This window comes from Chaetomium fimeti (assembly GCF_033439085.1).
Source record: "Chaetomium fimeti strain CBS 168.71 chromosome Unknown B0H64scaffold_2, whole genome shotgun sequence".
In the NCBI taxonomy this organism is placed as follows: domain Eukaryota; kingdom Fungi; phylum Ascomycota; class Sordariomycetes; order Sordariales; family Chaetomiaceae; genus Chaetomium; species Chaetomium fimeti.
Window position 1 is genome coordinate 4058417 of NW_026944330.1, and position 19409 is coordinate 4077825.

Genomic DNA, 19409 nt, shown 5'->3' on the forward strand with positions numbered 1-19409 from the left:
GGGGCTAGCTGCCACGGGCAGGAAGCTACCGTTTCTGGGACTCGGAACGGCCCTTGATCTCCTCTAATTTGGCCATGGGTAAGAGTTCTTGATGATGCCAAAAGCTTCCTAGGTACTTGACCTTGGATGAAAAGTATTTCTTTCTACGACTGCTATTTAGGATCGTCAGCTACTATCGAGCACTCTCAGCAAGCACATCGTCTAACAGCCCCATCCCGCTCCAGGGCGGACCTCCAGGTGCTGATGGTGCTGATAACGGGTGCGAGCTCTAAGGAAACGCGAGAAATTGTTGGGCAGAAAAGATTCTGTCTTTAAACACTAACGTTCAAACACTGCAATTTAACCCCGTATATCGCCGTCAATTTAATGAGGCCGACTACACCTAGGTAGTTCAACGGGGCGAGTTTAACGAAGTCGGTTCACTTCTTGAAGAGGGTTTGGTTCGAGTCAAGGTTAAGGCTCGGGGCAATGGGTTGGGGTTGGGGTTGGAGATAGGTTTTCTTAGGGTTAGGACTTAGGGTTACAGAAAGGTGAAACTGCCAACCCGAACTACATGTCACTGCGTTGAACGAACTGGGTGCAATTAACGGCATCAAACTAGAAGTAAATGGGGAGCACGCTTTGAAAGTGGGCTTTTCTTTTTTTTTTTTTTTTTTTTTCTTTTTTTTCTGTTACAGTTAAAGCCTCCAGCCTCCTTGAAACACGTTGGTGTTTAATGCCAGTTTGTCCTGTTCGCAGTTGCTTTTGCGGCCCCGTCAGAGTCCGAGTCCCGTCCCACCATTTTGATGTTTCCATTGCCCATCAAATTCCGCAGGGCGGCCAAGACAATCTCGTGTCCAGAACCTAGGTGAGCTGAGATTTTTGCCCGACCATCTTGCTCGAGACGGTGACTGAGCCCTCAGCCAGGTCCAAATATCTGACTATCGCCTGCATGTCTGACAAATTTGCGGCTATGCGTGCTTTATGTAGCGGTCTGTTACCACCCTTTTTGTCTCGGCGTTGGCTAGCTGGGCCATGACCTGTCACTTGTCTCAGATACGGAGCCCGGAAGAAAACGGTGACGGGGGGCTGGTAACCGCGTACGAATATCTCTATGGCAATCCCGAATCTTCCGGGGGTTTAAAACGAGAATGACATTAAAAACCGAGCGGGCCGATTTGTACGCTAGGAAGGCGCCACGTGGGGAAGGCGGTGGATGGATTGATAAGGCCACTGGGCGCCGTTTCTCTTTCCGAACTCTTACACCGCACCCCAAGTCCGCCATCTTGAAGCACCTCGGAGAACAAGGATTCAAGGATTTCGCATATTCCCTCCCATCTCTCATTTTTGACTTCACAATGGGCGAAATAATAAAGAGCCAAAAAGGAGATGCCGTTCCGCATGCGTTTGCTGCTTATTCGGAATGGATCAGGTTGCAAAACAGGCGTCACTCGAGGAAGGATGTGTTAGTCAATGGCCGCGAGTTGACCATCGCTGATGTCCTGGCTGTCTCGCTGTGAGTGTCTAATTCATACTTTCTTTTTGTAGGCACGGAATGGCTACTTACTGACATTTTGCCTTTAGACACAACGGACCTGCTAAACTTACGGACGATCCGTTGGATCTCGAGCTGGTCAGCGAGAGTGTTGCTTTTTTGGCGCGGGAGTTGGAAGCCGGCAACGTCATCTATGGCGTCAACACCGGCTTCGGCGGCAGCGCCGACACGAGAACACAAGATTTCGAGCGGCTCCAGAGTGCGGCTGTCCAGCATCTCAACGTTGGAATCCTGCTGAAAGCCGACAAGACGGACCCGGGTTCGGATAACCAAGAGAATGGCTTGTTGCGAAGCCACGCCCTCCCGACACCCATTGTTAAAGCGGCAATGCTGATCCGCTGCAATTCGTTGATGCGAGGCCACTCAGGTGTGCGAGTCAGCGTCATTGAGTCCGTTATGAAGTTATTGTCCCTCAATATGACCCCCGTTGTGCCCTTACGAGGTAGCATTTCGGCGTCAGGAGATCTTTCGACCCTCTCGCATATCGCAGGCGCCATTGAGGGCAACCCAGACATCTTCGTCAAGGTCGTCGGCGAGGACGGCAAGACCAAGATTCTTCCGGCCAGCGAGACGCTCAAAGTTGCCAAGATCGATCCGGTACGCCTTCAAGCGAAAGAAGGTCTCGGAATCACCAACGGCACCGCGCCCAGCTGCGCAGCAGCATGCCTCGCGATCGACCAAGCCAACCAACTCGCCCTTCTCGCCCAGCTCCTCACTGCCATGGGCACCGAAGCCCTCAACGGAAACTCTCACAACTACCACCCTTTCATTTCCGCCATCCGCCCGCACCCAGGCCAAGCAGAAGTTACCACCAACATCCTTCACTTCCTCTCCGGCTCCAAGATCTGTCCGCCGCCTACCTCCTCCCAATCCATCGCCCGCGTCGGCCTCGCCCAAGACCGCTATTCCCTGCGCACCGCCCCGCAATGGCTCGGTCCCCAGCTCGAAGACCTCCTCCTGGCCACGCGCCAGGTGACCACCGAAATCAACTCCACCACAGACAACCCCCTGATCGAAGTCGTCCCCCCATCCCTAGCAAACAGCAACACCAGCAGCAACACCAGCCGAATGCACCACGGCGGCAATTTCCAAGCCGCGGCCCTCACCTCAGCCATGGAAAAAACCCTCCTCGCCCTCCAAAACATCGGCCGCCTGCTGTACGCCCAGTCGGCCGAGCTCATCAACAACGCGACCAACAAGGGCCTGCCGCCCAACCTGTCGCTCGACGACCCCAGCGCCAGCTTCACCTGCAAGGGGTTTGACGTCAACATGGCCGCCTACGCCGCCGAGCTCGCCTACCTGGCCAAGCCCGTCAGCGCACACGTCCAGGTCGCCGAGATGGCCAACCAGAGCGTCAACAGCATGGCCCTGGTCGCGGCGCGCTACGCGCTCGAGGCGGTCGAGGTGGTGAGCCTGATGGCGGCGACGTATGTGTATGTGCTGTGCCAGGCGCTGGATCTGAGGTGTTTGGGGCTGGAGTTTCGGGAGAGGTTGGGGGAGGTTGTGCGCGGGGTGGTGGCCGGGTGCTTTCTTGGTGGGGAGAAGGGGGGGAAACGCGAGGAGGAGGTGGTTTCTGAGAGCGTGCGGGACGCGGTGCTGGCGCGCTGGGATCAGCTGTCGCATTTGGACCTGGGGGATCGGTGCCGGACGGCGGTGAACGAGTCGCTTGGCACGGTGCTGGAGACTTTGGCTGGGTGTGGTGCCTCGTTGGAGGGCGTGCGGGAGTATCAGGGCCGGATGGCTGCTGCGATGGAGACGTGCTATGCCGGTCTCCGGGTCGAGTTCTTGCGCTCGCAGACGACGACGGATTATATCAGCTCCGCGTCGAGGGTGGTTTATGATTTTGTGCGGAAGGATTTGAACATCCCGCTCAACCGGGGTATTGAGGATCACCCGCCGCTGCTCCTGGGGAAGGTCGAGGAAGCTCGGAGGGCTGGTACTGCTGACGGTCCGAATGGGCATGTTGCCAGTGGCGAGGGCGAAAACGGGGACCTGACGGCGCTGGAAGAAGAGTTGGCGCTTCGGGGTAGGACCCTCGGAACCATGTCAGGCGAGATCTACGAGGCGGTACGCGGCGGTGAACTGCATGATCGGATCATGAAGTTCGGGGAGGAGTCGGGGATTTGGGGGCAGTGATGAAATAGAATTTAGAGGAGGGTAGACAACATGGGTCTGCAAGAGGGGCGTATCGGGGGAAGATAAAAGAGCTGTCTGATTTATGGTTAGAGGGAATTAGACAAAATACATCTCCGGTTTCGACAGAAGATAGGTACTGACAACCTAAATGTCAAAGCGTAGGAGCAAGTACACCGAATGTTAAGGCAGAGAGGAGCAGTAACGTTCTCGACAAAGCAGGCTGAAAACATTAGAAGTGATGGGACCGCAGTCAGGGGGTTGGTTGTTCATATCATTGTCACATCATCAACATATTAGGTACCTATCTGGGTATAGACGAGCTTAGGGCGTTCCACTGACAAGGGGCTTGGACACTAACACCCATAGTCACATCAAGACAGAAGCAGACTTCACGAAAACACAAGATAAAGGGCAGAAGAATCTAAAATGACACGGGCTAAAATACTAAAAAAAGTACAAAAAAGCAAAAGAATACAAAAAAGCCCGAAGGCAACCAATGCGGGACCAACCGCAAACCTCCTCGCCCCTCCTACCCCCCCGCGGGGACGGACCACTTACCGCGTCCCTGCCGCCGCCGCCTCCATTTCCTCGCACACCCGGTGGGCGCGGTCCTCCTCGCGAGCCTCCTGCTGGCGGACTTGGCGAACGTGGGCTAAACAACCGAGTTAGCATAACAACGGGCTACCGGCTACCATACCAGCGCGGGGGGGGGGGAGATGGGGGGGTGGACTTACACTCGGCGGCCAGCACCAGGGCGCGGGCGACGACGCAGCAGAGGCCCTGCCTGGCGTCGGTGAACGGCCAGGACCGGACCTCGGCCTCCACCGCGCGGGCGGCGGCGACGACCTCCCCCGGCGAGTGGGTCGTGGCGGCGGCGTCCGCCACGGCCCGCCCTAGGACCAGCAAGAACGACGCGCGCAAGCGGCTCGTCTCCTCCCCCTCGTGGAGGAAGATACGGGGGGCTGTGGTTGGTTGGCAACGGGGTTAGTACGTAACTAACTCTGCCGACGAGGGTGGGGTGGGAGCTACGGGGGTGTTGCTCGTGCTTACAGATGGCTCCCCAGCAAAAGACAGACCGGGCGGCGTCCATGGTGGCTGGCTCTCATGGGTGTGTTAGATGGGGTCCGTGTACCTAGGGTGGGTTTGGGCTGGGACGACTTACAAAATTCGGTTTCCAGTTGTCGCAGTGGTCGCAGTGTCTGGTCCGAGGAAAGTGGAATTGGAAGGGAGCGGGCGAGGGGACTGCGACCTTGGTTCAAGCAGGCTGGGCACTGACTGCAAATGTGACTCCTATATTGAGCTCGCCACCGCATTGTCGTTTGCCTCTGTCAGTGAGCGCGGTCACATCATCTCACCGATATCGCGTGCTGATTAGTGCGAGCACTGGGTTGTTGGGTGTCCGTGTCTATCAGTAGTATCATTTGGCCAAGGAGTTGGCGAGATGGTGAGGTGATAATTCGTGCTAGGCCTCCGTAGTGCCTCTGCTCCAAGCAGGCAATGATTAACTTGTCCCCGCGTATAGTATACCCCCAAGGCGAAACCAGTATTATCAGCAGGTCACGTCTTCCGGGCCACGAAGGCATAGAAGGATTTCGAACCGAATGAGCTCTCAGCGCGGGAACGAACTCGTTGGACGATTTCGGAAACTTGGACGTCAACATTTTGGATTATTGTCATATGCACCTGATCATCGTCAAAATGTAAGGTACCTCTATTCACTATTGCATCACTAAGTTGGTTCTTTTGATGCCATCACCTGATGGTATTCATTAAACGGGGAGTGGGTTGGCGGGCTCTCTTGGTAGGCCGCCCAGAGTTCAAGCAACGGGGTAAATGTACGTAAGGTACCTACATAGGTACCGTTACTGGCTGCGAAGGCGGACGTACATGCAGATGAATCATGATGCATGCAGATGCGCTGAGGCCTACGAGACGTCCCATTATTAGTAGGCAATCACAGTTGAGCTTCTATTTAGTCACCAACCCCGAGTCCCCGATCTGCGTCTGTCCCTCGACAGGTCCGAGTTCCATTCCCAAACCCCCTCATCTCTTCCATTTTTAAACGTTCCCAACTCGAATTGACATTCGGGCACAATGTACGACCACAAGGTAGACCCCTTGGGCGACGTCATTCTCTCGTTGCGAAACCCCAATAACGCGCCGCTCATTTTATACGACCCTTTGGATGACGCCGCTAAACCGAAGACGGCAAAGGGTGACCGACGTCGGCCTCGCGCATCGTCCCACCACCCGGTGGACAAACCGGTGACCTTTCTCGTTTCATCGCGCCACCTCATTTTGGCCTCGCCTGTCTTCAAGGCAATGCTGAAGGGAGGATGGGACGAAGGGAACAAGAAGGATGGTGTATTTCGGATCGACGCTGAAGACTGGGATGTTATGGCCCTAACGATCGTCATGGACGTTCTGCATAGCCACTATCGCCAGGTTCCGAAGTGGTTGACGCTGAAGTCGCTCGTCAAGATCGCCATTATCGTCGATTATTACAAACTCCATGAAGCACTCCAGCCCATGACGTTGTTGTGGATGAAATCCATCGACCCGGGTTTGCCCATCGTTTCGTTCCGACCGGACGATGTTTTGAGGATCTTCGTCTCCTGGGTCTTTGGATACGCAACAGCGTTTACCGAGATCACCAAGGCCGCTATTCTATGGAGTGAGAAGGATGTGGAATTTCCAGAAGGGATTCCAATCCCTCCAGCTGTCGTCGGTAAGTTCTTAATTACCTAGGTACCTACCAACGTAGGTAGGTACAGTACCTACCTAGTAACGAACAAGCTAACGTAAGTAAATAGACCGCATCAATCAATGCCGCAAGGAATCCTTCAATGCGATTGCCACCGGGCTCCATGGCCTCCAACAAGACTACACGGAGGGCCGTGAGGGCTGCAGTTTCGAGTGTAGCGCTATGCACCTTGGTGCCCTGACCAAGAATATGCACGACCTCAACCTCAGCGGTCATTCCCCGGAAACCCCTTTCGGGGATGCCAGTCTCGTGGAGGTGGTGGACAGAATAAAAACCATGAAGCCCCCAATTTGGCACACTTTATCGTCTCCTGGCTGGTATCAAGACAAACGGACTTGGCGGCAACACCAGTGCACCTCGAGAGGACAAAGTGGAGCACAAGGCATCGAGTCTAGTATTGGGAACACCACTATTACAAAGGAGACCTCCCTCGCCAATCTTCCCGCGCTTCTCAGCACAGCTGTTAAGGATAAAATTGAAGGACTGCAGCTGGGGGATATCAAATCAGATTCCGGGAGATAGTAAGGGCAATGGGTTTGATTGTAAGCTAGATAGGTACCTAGGCAATATTGTTCTACAGTCTGAAGGCTCCCCGATTTGGTGTTGTAGCAGCCGCAGAGAGGTTCGTACCGAATGATATATAGGTAGGTATCTATTTAGGTAGATCGCTAGTTCATAAAAAGCTTTCGGTTTCAACAAACTAGTAACCAAAAGCCCCCTATGCGCGGTTACTTACGTAGCTGCCTGTAGAGCTCGGGTTTGGATCTGTTAAGGTAGCTCGTTGTCCCTTAGGATCAATCCACGGGACTGGAGGTCCTTGAATTGGTCCCTTAGACGTGTGAGCTCGCGCCAGAGCGGCAATTTCTCGCGTGTCAATCTTGCGGCCTTGAACATGGCTTCGACATCAGCCATTTCCTGCTTCATGCCTTTAACCTCCTGGGATGGCAATTTGCGTAGAGGCGGACTGTCACGAGGTGGAATGTCCTCGGCGGGAGGGGGGCTTTCGGCGCGGGGATTGCTCTCGGAGGGAGGCGGACTGTCAGCGCGAGGCGCATTCTCGGCGGGCGCTGGACTCTCGACGGGGGGCGGATTCTCAGCGCGAGGCGGGCTCTCGTTGGGAGGCATGACCATGAAAATGGAGAGATGTATTGTTTTCAGGTTGAGGTATGGGTTGGTTGACTCAGTCGGAGTGTGCTCTGAAATCCAGAATGGAGGATTGGAGAGGACGCCGTATTTGAAGAATTTTGTGAGCACGGTAGGTAGCTATGACTCAGATCGTCTGAGGTGTTACAGCTTCTGTACGTTACTCATAGGTCGTTCTTATTAGAGGGCGGTTGTTATAAATATTGGGTGAGTCAGGCCGACTAGGTCTGTGGTAGGTGCCCGATTGGCACGGCGGCTAAACCTGCAACAGTGGATTGATAAGAAAGCAAGCCCGCTGTTCAGGCACCTCGTTCTTTTGTTCACCTCCTATGCAGCTGGTCAGTCAACGGCTTATCCGCGCTCAGCTCAATTCAAACATGGCTTCATCAACAACAACCCTCAAAGGCGACGAGTTCGACAGGCAGCTTTTCGAATCTGTTCTCAAGCGTCGTTTCTTTTTCACCGAGGCGTTTGAAATCTACCGATTGTCCCCAAACTTCAAAGGCGACAACCGTGGCCTCTTCGACTATGGCCCCCCGGGATGTGCACTCCAGGCCAATATTGTGGACATGTGGAGGAAACACTTCGTTCTCGAGGAGAATATGCTAGAAATGGATTGCACCGTTGTTACGCCCGAGCTTGTGCTCAAAACCAGCGGGCACGTTGACAAATTTGCGGATTGGATGTGCAAGGACTCGGTTAAGGGCGAGTGATTCCTAGTTCTCATGTTTCCTCACCGAAGTAAAACATGATCAACGATTGGTTTGCTAACACTTTGGCCCTTTTGGGCGCCATGATTATTAGGCGATTACCTGCGAGCGGACCATCTCGTCGCGACCGTCCTGAAAGCGCGCCTTGCTCGGGGCACCCGGGGCCTCGTCAAGGATTCGCCTAACCTGGAGCAAGCAACCATTGATGAATACAATGGAATACTGGCCAAGGTAACCCCTGTTTTATTCCCTCCCTGTGAGTACCGCAGGTACAGGTGTTAATCGGGGCTCGTCCCTAGATCGACAACTACGACGGCGATGGGCTAGCCGAGTTGATCAAGCAACATGGCATCCGGAACCCAGAGAACAACAACGAAGTCCTGCCACCTGTCCCCTTCAATTTAATGTTCAAGTCCACGATAGGGCCAAGCACCGCCGCACCCATTTATCTTCGGCCCGAGACTGCCCAAGGTCAGTTCTTGAATTTCAAGAAGCTGCTGGACTACAACCAGGGCTCCATGCCGTTTGCGTCAGCCAGCATTGGCAAATCGTACCGAAACGAAATCTCTCCCAGAACTGGGCTTCTTCGGGTTCGAGAGTTCCTGTTGGCCGAGATTGAACATTACGTTGACCCGGAAAAGAAGCAACACCCTCGGTTTCGGGAGGTGAGCGACATTGTACTGCCGCTACTTGACAGGGAGACCCAGCTGTCGGGCAAGACGACATCCCGGACAATCACAATCGGCCAGGCCGTCGAGTCCAAGGTTATTGACAACGAAACCCTCGGCTACTTCATGGGGCGGATCATGTTGTTCCTTGCGAAACTCGGCGTCGACCAGTCCAAGGTCCGATTCAGACAGCATCTGGCGAACGAGATGGCTCACTACGCTTGCGATTGCTGGGACGCCGAACTACTCACGAGTTACGGCTGGGTCGAGTGCGTTGGCTGCGCCGACCGAAGCGCTTATGATTTGACGGTGCATGCAAGGTACACGGGTACCTCGTTAGCTGTCAAGGAGGTCCTTCCGGAGCCTGTGAAAGTGGAGGAGTGGCAGGCTACTCTTGACAAGAAGCGTACTGGGCCGCGTTTCAAAAAAGATGCGAAGGTAGTCCAGTCAGCTGTCGAAGCTTTGGACCAAGTTGCGCTTGAAAGTCTGGCTGCTGAACTCGAGAAAAACGGAGCTGTGGTCATCGAGACACCAGCTTTATCTGACGGGACCATGAATGTGGAACTGTCACAGGAGCTTCTGGCCATCTCCAAAATTACTCGCCTCCAAAGTATTCGCGAATACACGCCGAATGTGATTGAGCCGTCCTTTGGCATCGGGCGGATTCTCTACAGTCTGCTGGAACAAGTGTACTGGCATCGGCCCAACGATGCCGCGAGAGCGGTGAGCACGAACATCTATTATTCTATAAGTTCTAGCTAATAGCGATTCCCAGGTCTTGTCCTTGCCTCTGGCCGTGGCACCCAACAAAGTTCTCATCGCCCCCTTGTCGTCTCACCCCCAACTCAACGCCATCTCTCACAGGCTCTCGGCCCGGCTGCGAAAGATGGGCATCGCAAACATTATCGATGCGTCGAGCGCATCCATTGGCAAACGATATGCACGGAACGACGAGCTGGGCACGCCGCTGGGCATGACGATTGATTTTGACACGTTAACCGACGGGTCGGTGACATTGAGGGAGCGGGATTCCATGGTCCAAGTCAGAGGCTTGGAGGATGAGGTTATGGCGGCAATCAGGGGCTTGCTTGAGGGGACCGAGACGTGGGAACAAGTGACGGGGAGGATGGAGGTTTTTGGCGCCCAGGAAGAGGATTATTAGCAGAAACGATAGTAGGAGTCCATCCTTTTGACTTTGCGCACTGAGGAACACTCCCGCACAGGTTCACATCAATAACTGGTGGTCGGAGGGAAGGGGGGTGGGGGAGGTGGATGGGGAGGTGGATATAAAGGGGGTGGATATCGAGGAGGTTGATATAAAGGAGGTGGAGTCGTCCGGTTCGGTGGTCGGCGTGGATCCTGTTTCTTGTTAGTGGATATGGGGACGCTTTCCATGCTATTATTACACTACTTGTAAGTGGTCGTATAGGGGGGTTTCAGTGTTTTCTTTTTGCTTTTTATCCAAAATCTTTTCGTCTAGGTAGGTACCTATTTTGATGTATGAGTCCGGCTCAAAACACTGGACTCGGGATTCATAAAATGGAGGAACCATGGATACGAATAAATCAATTCCTGTCTGTTTGACGAATGAACACCCAATCCTGTTCCTGCCTGTACAACGCCCAAAGTAAACGACATCATCTCATCTTCTCAGTCGTAATGTAACGGTCACCGGTTCTTCTTCCGACAACTCTGCTGTTTCCGTCATGGCACCCTCGAAGGCATGGCACACCATGGCCTTCAGCTTCGATCGCGAGCAAGTGACTGAAAACTCGATCCCTTTATCGCTCCCACCCCCGACTTGGGTCCCCCCATCGGGGCCGAGCATCACGTTATCGCCGTCCCCTGAGCGCATGGGTAGATCGGCGCCGCCGAGTAGACTCCCGAGGTCGATACCGTTGCCGAGACCGTGTCCGTCCCATCTTGGATATCCGATTTCTCGGCTTTGTGATGGGTCGCCGCCGGGTGGCGAGAAGGTGGACTGATTCCCCATTATATGACCGCCTTGGTCCGCGGGGGTCCCGTGAGAGAGTAGTAGGTCCGAGAGGTCCACCGCGTAGTTCATCTTGGTCGATACGCCGCCTTCATGAGTGATTGTCCGTTGATGGGATGGCGTAAAGGGCGCGCCGACGGCATGCATAGGAGGACTCGCCGAATCGGCCGATGCGTGACCTTGGAGGGGAAATGGAGAGCTGCTCGAGCTGCTGGAACTAGCGGACGCGATACCAAGAATGTCCACGCGACACGGCGGATGTGGCCCAGTCGGAGGTGTGTAACGTGTGTTTAAAGTTGACAGCCCGCGGTCCCAGGATAACGCGGTTGACGGCAGTTGCTGCTTGGCGTTCTGCCGCTTCTGGCGCCGCATCAGTAGCGAGTGGCGGTTCTTGATGGCAAGCGGCGCACGCGCTGAGAGGAAGCTTTCGGCCATGAGCTTCCAGTTGTGACCGTGGACACCGACAAGGGACAAGAGGAGCTTATCCTGTTTGTAGGCAGGATAGCCCGGTTAGTCGGGATGTTCTAGTCGATCATGGGATGGTTCACGGCTAGAGCCTAGGGAAGGGCATGGAAGGAGACGGACCTCCTCGGCAGACCAGAAACTGTGGTCGAGATCTGGATTGACATTGTCGTTCCATCGCTTGGCACACTGCTCAGCGTTGCGCGTGCCAACACCAGCAGCGACGGTCACCCACCGTGTACCACATCTGGCCACGGCTTCCCTCAGACGATCGTCCTCGGTCGCTGACCACCTCCCCGTGTTGATGGAAGATCTCAGACGAGGCGCATCCGTGCTGATATTTTCCGACGTCCGAGACTGGTCAAAATGCCGATCCGGGGTCGTTACGGATGTTTGGGGTTTTGAAGCTGGCAACATTCCGAGCTAAACTAAGGTAGAGCGGACGGCGGAGTGGGTGCGTGCTACGCCAGGGTAAGTCGCGCAACAGCAGTCAGTCACGGTTCCCGTTGGTTACAGAATCGCTAAGGGGGGAGGAAACTAAGGACGGGAAGCGCATCCATCCGACTCGGAAAAACCGCAAGCGAAGCAGGCCGAGTTACCCGCCCGGGCCGGAACCTGATTAGGTGCATCCCGGGCTATCTGGAGTGGCCGGCAAACGCCGCGTCTCCGTCTTAAATCCGTCTTCGAAAATCGGATCCTCTCGTTAGCCGGGCAGTCTCGAAGGCAAGGACGGCGGAGGAGGAATGTACATACAGATCTGTTGGTCTTTCCACTTAAGCTTGCCAATGTGTGGCAGCCCGCCCGGCTTAACTCCTGTGGGTCCGGGTTTTGACTCCGGTGGGGCCCAAACCTGACTCTGTGGGGCCCGGTGAGTTGTGACTGCTGGCTGTGCGGGTTGAACCCCCAACCTAACTCTCAACAACTTGAACTGAAAGAAAAGATGGATGCTATCTCCGAGACTCTGTTAACCCGGCTGAGAAATCCGGGTTCATTTCTTGCCGTTTCCGCCAGATGACTTTGGAATTCCGCGACAATAGTCTTCCTTGAAAATAACAAACGACCATGGATTCTGGATGTGCCTGCTTCTTAACTGGCTTCCTTCGCCCGATCCCGTTAGACTGTTAGTGAAGGTGTAAGTGCCCAAGCACGCAGTGACACACGCCAACACCACGGTTGACAACCACCACAGCCAACAAATCGTTTTCACTTCCTCCCTCCTCCCTCCGAAGTCGACGATGCAATCTTTTCTCCAATATCGCCGGATGCGAGCGTCAGTTAAAAGTGACCTCGCACACGTTCGCGTCAAGGCAGCCGGAACCAGTTCTCCAAACTCATCATCATTGGAAACCAAGGAAGTCCCCGACGGCGATGTTTCTCAGAGCAACGATTTGGAGAAGGATAAGACTTGGGCGAGCGCACTGGGGGTCAGGATTTCTCGGCCCGCAGAAGATGACGGGAGTGTGGCCTACTTGGTAGATTGGAAGGATGGGGACCCTCAGAACCCTCACAACTGGAAACGCTCCCAAAAGTGGGCGTGTACCTTTGCGGTATGCCTGCTCACTCTGGCCATCACCATCCCGTCTTCCATCGACGCCCCGGTGGCCGAAGCCTTCAACGACCACTTCGGCGTCTCCCCCATGGCAGGATCCATGACTACGGGCATGTATCTGCTCGGGACCGGCTTTGGCGCCCTCTTCGCCGGTACTGTGTCGGAAACCTTCGGCCGCAATGTCATGTATATGACGACATTTGTCGTTTTCATGCTTTTCATTCTGGCAAAGGCCATGGCGCCCAACTTCGGCGGCGCAATCGTCTTCCGCTTCCTGACGGGCTTTTTCGGCTCGACTCCCATGACGGCCGCTGGCGGAACTATTGCCGACATGTGGAGCCCGCTCGAAATGATTTTCTGTGTTCCCGTCGGTGCCATGACATCGTATGCCGGCCCGATCGTCGGCCCTATCCTTGGGGCTTATCTTCCCCAGATCGGCTTCCGCTGGGCCGACTGGCTCGCTCTCATTATCGCTGGCGCCGTGCTGGCATACGTCTTTCTGTTCCAGCCCGAGACATACCGACCGATTCTTCTGGAGTGGAAGGCTAAACACCTGCGCGATCTCACGGGCGACGCACGATATCGGGTCGAGGAGCACGCCGCCACAAGCACCTTGGCTAAGAGGCTTCTAGTCAACCTGTACCGGCCCTTCGTCATGACCTACACGGAGCCGATTATCCTGATTTTCACCTTCTATCTGACCGTCATCTACTTCGTCTTGTTCGCCTTCCTCAATGGATACCCATTTATCTTCGAGCAGACCTATGGCATTTCCCATTCCATGACCTTCATCCTCTGGGTTGCTCTCCTCGTCGGCGATCTTGCCGCCCTCCCTCTTATCCCATTGATCTACGGCTGGGCAAAGAAGGCCGCTGTGAAGGGAACTTTGACGCCCGAGTTGTGCCTGTGGTACGGAATGCTGGGCGGCTCCATCATGTTGCCCATCTCGCTGTGGTGGCTGGCTTGGACCTGCTACGTAAGGCCCCCCACCCGAACTATCCAATGTGTTGTTGTAGCTAACCTGACCGCAACGCAGTCTGACATCAGCATCTGGGTGCCCATCGTGGGCTCGGCCTTTTTCGGCTACGGCTTGGTCACCATTTTCACCACCACCTTCCTGTACACCGTCTTCGTCTACGGTGTCCACTCGGCGTCCGCCCTCGCCTTCATGACCTGCGTCCGCTACATCATTGCGGGAGCCCTAGTCCCCGCGTCGATTCCCATGTATCAGAACTTAGGGCCGCACAAGGCACTAACGATCCCGGCCGCTCTCGCCACGGTATTGGCTCCCGTGCCGTTTCTCTTGTACAAGTATGGTGCCAGGATTAGGGGCGCGAGCAAGAATGCGATGCGTCACTGAGGCGGATATCAGGGAGACGGAAAATGACAAAGGAACGTGGAGGATTTAATTGCCGCTCTCTCTCCTCGCCCTCAAGGAGATTACTGTGTAATAGCTCAAGAAACGGAAATACCCCAGGCCAAGACGCTTGTCAGCGAGGTTGTCCCAAAACGTCCAAACCAAGCGCTCCGGGTGTCCCCGGAGCCTTGTTAGTCGCTGGACAGTTGGTGTTTCCGATTACTAAAACCTCAACAGGGTTGCCCCGGAACAACCGGCCTCCCCGCTGCTGTTACAACTGTCTTCAATCAATGTCGTCATGCCATTTTACCTTGATGAGTGGGATTGACTCATTTTCTCACCCATACCCTCGACTACCGACAGAAACTTAGCCCCATTAGGGGTAAAACCCCTTGATTTCGTTGTACCCAAGTCCTTGGCGTCAGCAGAGGTGGAGGTCTTGTTAATCCTCCCTGACAAATCCACCACCACAGATCTACACGTGGTGATCTCCTTTGTGTCTTGTTGTTGCAGGTATAAAAGGCTCGACACGACCGAAAGAGATGTAGCGCCCAACTTGACAGCCTCGCCTTATCACAACCCGTAAAATAACCAACAATGGTCGACGCTGGCTTCGGACTCGTGCCCCTTGGCACCCCGGGAACCCCGGCCCCGTTTACCCTTCACGTTCCGGGCAGTGACATTCACCAACTATCTAGCCTCGTCAAGAGTGCTGTCGTCGGGGTGCCTTCGTATTACAACACGCACAACGCCACGGACGGGCCGGACCACGCCTTTGGCGCTTCACGGGACTGGTTCGCCCAGGCGGCTCATGTGTGGGCCAACGACTTCGACTGGCGCGAACACGAGAAGTACTGGAACACGTTCCCCCAGTTCACCATCAACGTCACGGCGCCCTCGGACGGCCAGGTTTTCGACCTCCATTTCGCGGCCCTGTTCTCCCAGAATCCGGATGCCGTGCCCATCATCCTGTCCCACGGCTGGCCGAGCTCGTGGCTGGACTTCATCCCCATCTTTGAGCTGCTCGCCGAGAAGTACACGCCCGAGACGCTGCCGTACCACATCATCACCCCTTCGATTCCGGACTATGGACTCTCCACCCGCAACCAGCTGACGGAGACGGAACTGAACTTCTCCAAGGCCGCCGAGGCGCTCAACGAGCTGATGAAGGCTCTGGGCTTCAACGCGTACATCGCGCAGGGCGGTGATGTGGGATCGGGCATCACGGCGGCGATCGGGGCCGAGCATGACGAGTGCAAGGCTGTCCACTGTAAGATGCGGGCTTCTGCCTTTGGACATTGCTCAAGGAGCTAACGGATCGCAGTCAACAACTTCCTCCTCACGGACACGGAGCGGGCAGGCGTCGCGGAGCTGCCCGTCACTCCCCAGGAGAAGGCCTCACTCGCGGCCGGTGCCGAGTTTGCTTACTCGGGCACCGGCTACATGCTGGAGCAGGGGACCAAGCCGGGGGCCATCTCGCTGGTGCTGATGTCGGGTCCGATGGCCTTGCTGGGGTGGTGGGTTGACCTTGGACAGGCCCTGATGCGTTCTCCTTAAAACTGACATTATAACAGGATCGGTTCGATGTACGCCGAAGCCACCAATACCCCCCTCGACGTCATCCTTCAGCAGGTCTCGTGGTACTGGTACACCAAGTCCTACGGCCGCGCGCTGTGGGCGTACCGCTCCGCCTGGGAGGCGATACTGCGGGATGTCCCGGACAAGTTGCCCTCCCCGCTGCAGATCACCAACAAGCCCATCGGGTATTCGTTCTTCCCGGACGAGCCGTTGGCGGTGGCAAAATCGTGGTTGGAACACTGGTTTCCAGAGAATCTGGTGTTTCACCGGGCCCATGAAAAGGTACGTCGCCTCTCTGGACTAACCCAGAGCTATGGGCTAATTGAGAACAGGGTGGGCATTTTGCGGCGTTCGAAGTACCCGAGGCCTTTTTGGGGGATGTGGAGGACTTTGTTGCCGCGGTCAAGACCAAGATCAGCTTTTAGGGTCCCCGGTATTGATAAGGGGGAAGTTGCCTGTCCGGTGAGGGCTGAACCACTGATGAAGGCAATGCCACCACATTAGGTACCTAGGTAGTTGAAGCCGGCTCTCTCACAGTCACTATCGGATTACGAATTTAAGGCCTCCTTGCCCTGATTGTGGGACATACGTCCTGGCTCCGCTCACGGTCTTGGCCGTAGGTTCGTAAGGCAAATCAATATCCAAAACCTGTTACGAAAAGGCTGTATTTGAGGAAAGAAATCTCTTGTCCCTCCATCAATCCAACTCCCAAGGTGCTAACCCGTCAGCATCGAATTAAGCTTGAGGCAGGTTCCACTCAGCGTCGACTGTTCTTCCCTGGCGGCCCCGTACTGCTGTCAGGCCCAGCTGGTGGCGGTATAATACCCACCTCGGCCGTGGTGTCGACATCGCTATTCAGCGCTCCGCGCTACGCCTTGAACTCGGCCAGAGCAAGCGCCGTCGCGATTGGTGGTCAGGAAGAGAACGCCGGCGTAGAACTCGAACACTCTCAGGAATACCGCTACCAAGCTGTTGCGTTCAAAGTCTTGTGGTGACCGCTCGGCGAGGAACACGTCCGCCTCGTCGAGGAGCAGGACGCATCCCCATTTGTTGGCCAAAGCAAAGTGCCGCTCGAGGGCGGTCTCTACCTGGCCGGCCTTCGTGCCTAGGTCCCCTACGTTCGTCAGGGTGGCGTGTGAGCAGAAGTAATTGCTGGCATACATGTGTCGTGGTCGGAACTGCCGAATTTTGCCCAGGCTTACAACACAATCACATCACATCAATAGTCGTTAGGTTCTACTTTTCGACTTCCTAAATTGTCACCGAAAAGCTATTCCTAGGATATTGGCCAATATAGCAAGTACCGCTGTATTACCGCTAGCATTTGATACAGTGTTGCCAGAAAAGCTCCGACCCAGTCCAGCTCTCCTACTGCGCCGCTGCGCGCTTGAATGCCTCATGTGCAAGAGCAGCACTAGATGTACCACGTTAGTCTTCATTCCAAATTGCAACAAGTAGCAGGTATAGAGCCCCTGGATATTGTATACCATGATAACCAAACCAGATAGAGGAGACATACCTGTGTGCAGCCTTTTCCCATTCAGTCCCGAGCTCTCCGGCGATCAACCCCCCTCTGTAATAGTCCGTACCGCAGATATTCGGGTCGTTTTCAACAATAGATACGTGATCCGTGTAGGCCTTCTTGGCCTTACCTTCTGCCACAACCGCTCTCTTGTACTTGTTCAATGCATCCTCAATAGAGGCCTCCCGACGCGCCCTGTCATCCCCCTCTCCGCTGAGCTTGGCTATACGCTCTTTGGGTATGTACGTGTTGTGCTTGACCGAGGTGCTCGTGGTGCTCGTGGTGCTCGTGGTGCTTGCTGTGTTGGATTTGCTGGGCGCTGGGCGGCCGCTTGCTTGTCCTTGCTTCAGGGGTGGCTGTCTAACGGGCGCCTTGCCTGGTGTGGTTGACTGTGGCTTGGTTTCCTGTCCGGACTTTGCCTGAGGACCAATTTAGCTGTTTGCTCTGTGAACATGGAATGGGGAGCCGAGCTTACTCTAACGGTAGAGCTGCTCGGAGGGACGCCGGACCGACCGTTCGCGGGAGTAGGACGAGAAGACATGTTAAGGGATGATACCACGGAATTTATATAAGGACTTGGGATAAAGTAGCAGAAAGCGTAGGAGATAAGACCTGTTAAAGAACTTAAAACCTAAGGAAGATCCGACCAGCGGATCAGGGAGAGTGATGGTTGAGATTGATATAAGCGGGAGAGGGCGGGAAGTTCTTGCTTCAAGCACGTGCGGTAAGAGGATGTGGGATTTGGTAGGTTATGATGAGAGAAGAGATTTCGAAAGAGCGGTATGAGAAGGAGTTTTATAAGTCTGCAAACATCACCTGTTCTCGATGAGCTGCTGTATGTCCTGCTGTGTTGGCCCGTTGGATGGTCTCATAATCCGGCCTCGGATTAATGCTGCAACTACTAGCCTACATGTAACCTATAACGAGGTAGCCAGGCACCCACCCAACTGAAACAATGCTTTCGGGCGGACTGCTAGGCAGCCCAGGCTTCAAACGAGCTAAATCCGACAATTCCGAAAGATTGAAATAGTTACCTAGGTACCTAGGTGTAGTTTTGATATGTGGAACTGTGGAATCTGTTGTTCCCTCGATGAAATCCAGACTACCTAGGTAGGTACCTACCTAATTAAAAGATGGAAAGATGGATAAGGTAGCTCAGTACAGTACATCTAAGTTCTTAATCTGCACGTCTGAAACTGAAACTCAATCCACCAGCAGAAACCTTTGGCCCCCCCCTACATGTACTTCAACTCAATCAACCTACGAACTCTCCCGCGAGTGCTCCTTGCTTGTGCCATACCTACCCCAACCGCCAGCCTCAATGGCTCGTCGTCAAGCCCTCGCAGTCCCATCCATGGCAGCATTGTAATTGCTGGGGCTCCGTGGTCATGCCATCGAAATTCTTCTTGTAGCCACCATCTTTGATAGGCCCGTCGAGTTGGTCGCACACCGTCTTTGTCTGCTCCACCACATTGACGATGTCAAGCATATCTAACACCATCTAGACAACCGACATAGTGACCGTGATCACAGTGATGAACTTACCCACAGCATCCATCATAATTGCCGAAAGTGCTCGACTCCCCCTCTGGAACCTCAAGCGTTTCGAGACTGTGTTTTAAGCAGGTCTCTTCAAAGACAAGCTGGGCAGGTGTATACGCGCAGCTTCAAAAAGCACGCGAGGTGTACGATGGGGACAAGAAAGGGTTTTGGGGTCGTTACAACAAATCCAAGCGTTGGATGGTCGGCCACTCTCCGTTTGTGGAGCGGGTGAGCAAATTCGTGCCGAACAGCGAGTACACCTCTCCCGTAGTGGCTGCTGTTGAGCTTCTTCTAGATGTGAGCTCTATAACCTTCTACTTCGGCTGCCAACCCCATCCACAGGGCGGTCGTGAATTAAGTCGCAACAGGCAGCTGCAACAGCATCTCAAGTTCGGGAGAAGGTGGTAACTATGAGCTCCGAGGGTGATGACCTAGAGCGGACATTCAGGAA

At 54.7% G+C, this 19409-nt stretch overlaps 8 protein-coding genes across 8 annotated transcripts; 6 read left to right on the forward strand and 2 right to left on the reverse strand.

The window, feature by feature from the left end:
• Nucleotides 1-676: 676 nt before the first annotated feature.
• Nucleotides 677-3670, forward strand: B0H64DRAFT_472576 (L-Aspartase-like protein; the record flags this gene model as incomplete). Its single annotated transcript, XM_062807943.1, has 3 exons — nucleotides 677-847; nucleotides 907-1495; nucleotides 1564-3670. Exons 2-3 carry the CDS (start codon nucleotides 1131-1133, stop codon nucleotides 3668-3670), a joined length of 2472 nt encoding a protein of 823 aa, XP_062662957.1. The 5' UTR covers nucleotides 677-847; nucleotides 907-1130.
• Nucleotides 3671-4079: 409 nt separating this feature from the next.
• Nucleotides 4080-5404, forward strand: B0H64DRAFT_388482 (uncharacterized protein). The gene is made up of 4 exons (XM_062803272.1): nucleotides 4080-4322; nucleotides 4405-4632; nucleotides 4721-4765; nucleotides 4833-5404. Exons 1-4 carry the CDS (start codon nucleotides 4097-4099, stop codon nucleotides 4943-4945), a joined length of 612 nt encoding a protein of 203 aa, XP_062662958.1. The 5' UTR covers nucleotides 4080-4096; the 3' UTR covers nucleotides 4946-5404.
• Nucleotides 5405-5538: 134 nt separating this feature from the next.
• Nucleotides 5539-7141, forward strand: B0H64DRAFT_100393 (uncharacterized protein). The gene is made up of 2 exons (XM_062797645.1): nucleotides 5539-6398; nucleotides 6484-7141. Exons 1-2 carry the CDS (start codon nucleotides 5765-5767, stop codon nucleotides 6954-6956), a joined length of 1107 nt encoding a protein of 368 aa, XP_062662959.1. The 5' UTR covers nucleotides 5539-5764; the 3' UTR covers nucleotides 6957-7141.
• Nucleotides 7142-7908: 767 nt separating this feature from the next.
• On the forward strand, nucleotides 7909-10214 carry B0H64DRAFT_422892 (glycyl-tRNA synthetase). Its single transcript, XM_062805583.1, has 4 exons — nucleotides 7909-8282; nucleotides 8382-8518; nucleotides 8587-9678; nucleotides 9731-10214. Exons 1-4 carry the CDS (start codon nucleotides 7955-7957, stop codon nucleotides 10115-10117), a joined length of 1944 nt encoding a protein of 647 aa, XP_062662960.1. The 5' UTR covers nucleotides 7909-7954; the 3' UTR covers nucleotides 10118-10214.
• B0H64DRAFT_388490 (uncharacterized protein) lies at nucleotides 10215-12231 on the reverse strand. Its single transcript, XM_062803273.1, has 3 exons — nucleotides 12164-12231; nucleotides 11534-12091; nucleotides 10215-11434 (listed from the first exon to the last, which is right to left on the reverse strand). The coding sequence occupies exons 2-3, from the start codon at nucleotides 11825-11827 to the stop codon at nucleotides 10598-10600; spliced, it is 1131 nt and encodes a 376-aa protein (XP_062662961.1). The 5' UTR covers nucleotides 11828-12091; nucleotides 12164-12231; the 3' UTR covers nucleotides 10215-10597.
• B0H64DRAFT_337431 (major facilitator superfamily domain-containing protein) lies at nucleotides 12196-14464 on the forward strand. The gene is made up of 3 exons (XM_062801159.1): nucleotides 12196-12542; nucleotides 12600-13935; nucleotides 13996-14464. Exons 1-3 carry the CDS (start codon nucleotides 12484-12486, stop codon nucleotides 14317-14319), a joined length of 1719 nt encoding a protein of 572 aa, XP_062662962.1. The 5' UTR covers nucleotides 12196-12483; the 3' UTR covers nucleotides 14320-14464.
• Nucleotides 14465-14593: 129 nt separating this feature from the next.
• B0H64DRAFT_388492 (Alpha/Beta hydrolase protein) lies at nucleotides 14594-16467 on the forward strand. The gene is made up of 4 exons (XM_062803274.1): nucleotides 14594-15586; nucleotides 15641-15833; nucleotides 15891-16176; nucleotides 16227-16467. The coding sequence occupies exons 1-4, from the start codon at nucleotides 14914-14916 to the stop codon at nucleotides 16317-16319; spliced, it is 1245 nt and encodes a 414-aa protein (XP_062662963.1). The 5' UTR covers nucleotides 14594-14913; the 3' UTR covers nucleotides 16320-16467.
• A 278-nt stretch (nucleotides 16468-16745) lies between these two features.
• B0H64DRAFT_439821 (uncharacterized protein) lies at nucleotides 16746-17957 on the reverse strand (the record flags this gene model as incomplete). The annotated part of the gene is made up of 4 exons (XM_062806451.1): nucleotides 16746-17046; nucleotides 17267-17308; nucleotides 17414-17835; nucleotides 17892-17957. The coding sequence occupies 4 exons, from the start codon at nucleotides 17955-17957 to the stop codon at nucleotides 16746-16748; spliced, it is 831 nt and encodes a 276-aa protein (XP_062662964.1).
• Between the last annotated feature and the right edge of the window lie 1452 nt (nucleotides 17958-19409).

Bases quoted from the DNA above. Each gene is read 5' to 3' on its own strand.
- B0H64DRAFT_100393 (XM_062797645.1), top strand. From the start codon at position 5,765: ATGTACGACCACAAGGTAGACCCCTTGGGCGACGTCATTCTCTCGTTG. The intron at 6,399-6,483 runs GTAAGTTCTTAA...GTAAGTAAATAG, and splicing joins AATCCCTCCAGCTGTCGTCG to ACCGCATCAATCAATGCCGC.
- B0H64DRAFT_337431 (XM_062801159.1), top strand. From the start codon at position 12,484: ATGTGCCTGCTTCTTAACTGGCTTCCTTCGCCCGATCCCGTTAGACTG. The intron at 12,543-12,599 runs GTAAGTGCCCAA...CAACCACCACAG, and splicing joins GTTAGACTGTTAGTGAAGGT to CCAACAAATCGTTTTCACTT. The intron at 13,936-13,995 runs GTAAGGCCCCCC...ACCGCAACGCAG, and splicing joins GGCTGGCTTGGACCTGCTAC to TCTGACATCAGCATCTGGGT.
- B0H64DRAFT_388492 (XM_062803274.1), top strand. From the start codon at position 14,914: ATGGTCGACGCTGGCTTCGGACTCGTGCCCCTTGGCACCCCGGGAACC. The intron at 15,587-15,640 runs GTAAGATGCGGG...AACGGATCGCAG, and splicing joins CGAGTGCAAGGCTGTCCACT to TCAACAACTTCCTCCTCACG. The intron at 15,834-15,890 runs GTGGGTTGACCT...ACATTATAACAG, and splicing joins CCGATGGCCTTGCTGGGGTG to GATCGGTTCGATGTACGCCG.
- B0H64DRAFT_388490 (XM_062803273.1), bottom strand. From the start codon at position 11,827: ATGTTGCCAGCTTCAAAACCCCAAACATCCGTAACGACCCCGGATCGG. The intron at 11,435-11,533 runs GTCCGTCTCCTT...GCCTACAAACAG, and splicing joins GTTTCTGGTCTGCCGAGGAG to GATAAGCTCCTCTTGTCCCT.
- B0H64DRAFT_388482 (XM_062803272.1), top strand. From the start codon at position 4,097: ATGACACGGGCTAAAATACTAAAAAAAGTACAAAAAAGCAAAAGAATA. The intron at 4,323-4,404 runs CTAAACAACCGA...GGGTGGACTTAC, and splicing joins GCGGACTTGGCGAACGTGGG to ACTCGGCGGCCAGCACCAGG. The intron at 4,633-4,720 runs CTGTGGTTGGTT...GCTCGTGCTTAC, and splicing joins GTGGAGGAAGATACGGGGGG to AGATGGCTCCCCAGCAAAAG.
- B0H64DRAFT_422892 (XM_062805583.1), top strand. From the start codon at position 7,955: ATGGCTTCATCAACAACAACCCTCAAAGGCGACGAGTTCGACAGGCAG. The intron at 8,283-8,381 runs GCGAGTGATTCC...CATGATTATTAG, and splicing joins GTGCAAGGACTCGGTTAAGG to GCGATTACCTGCGAGCGGAC. The intron at 8,519-8,586 runs GTAACCCCTGTT...GCTCGTCCCTAG, and splicing joins ACAATGGAATACTGGCCAAG to ATCGACAACTACGACGGCGA.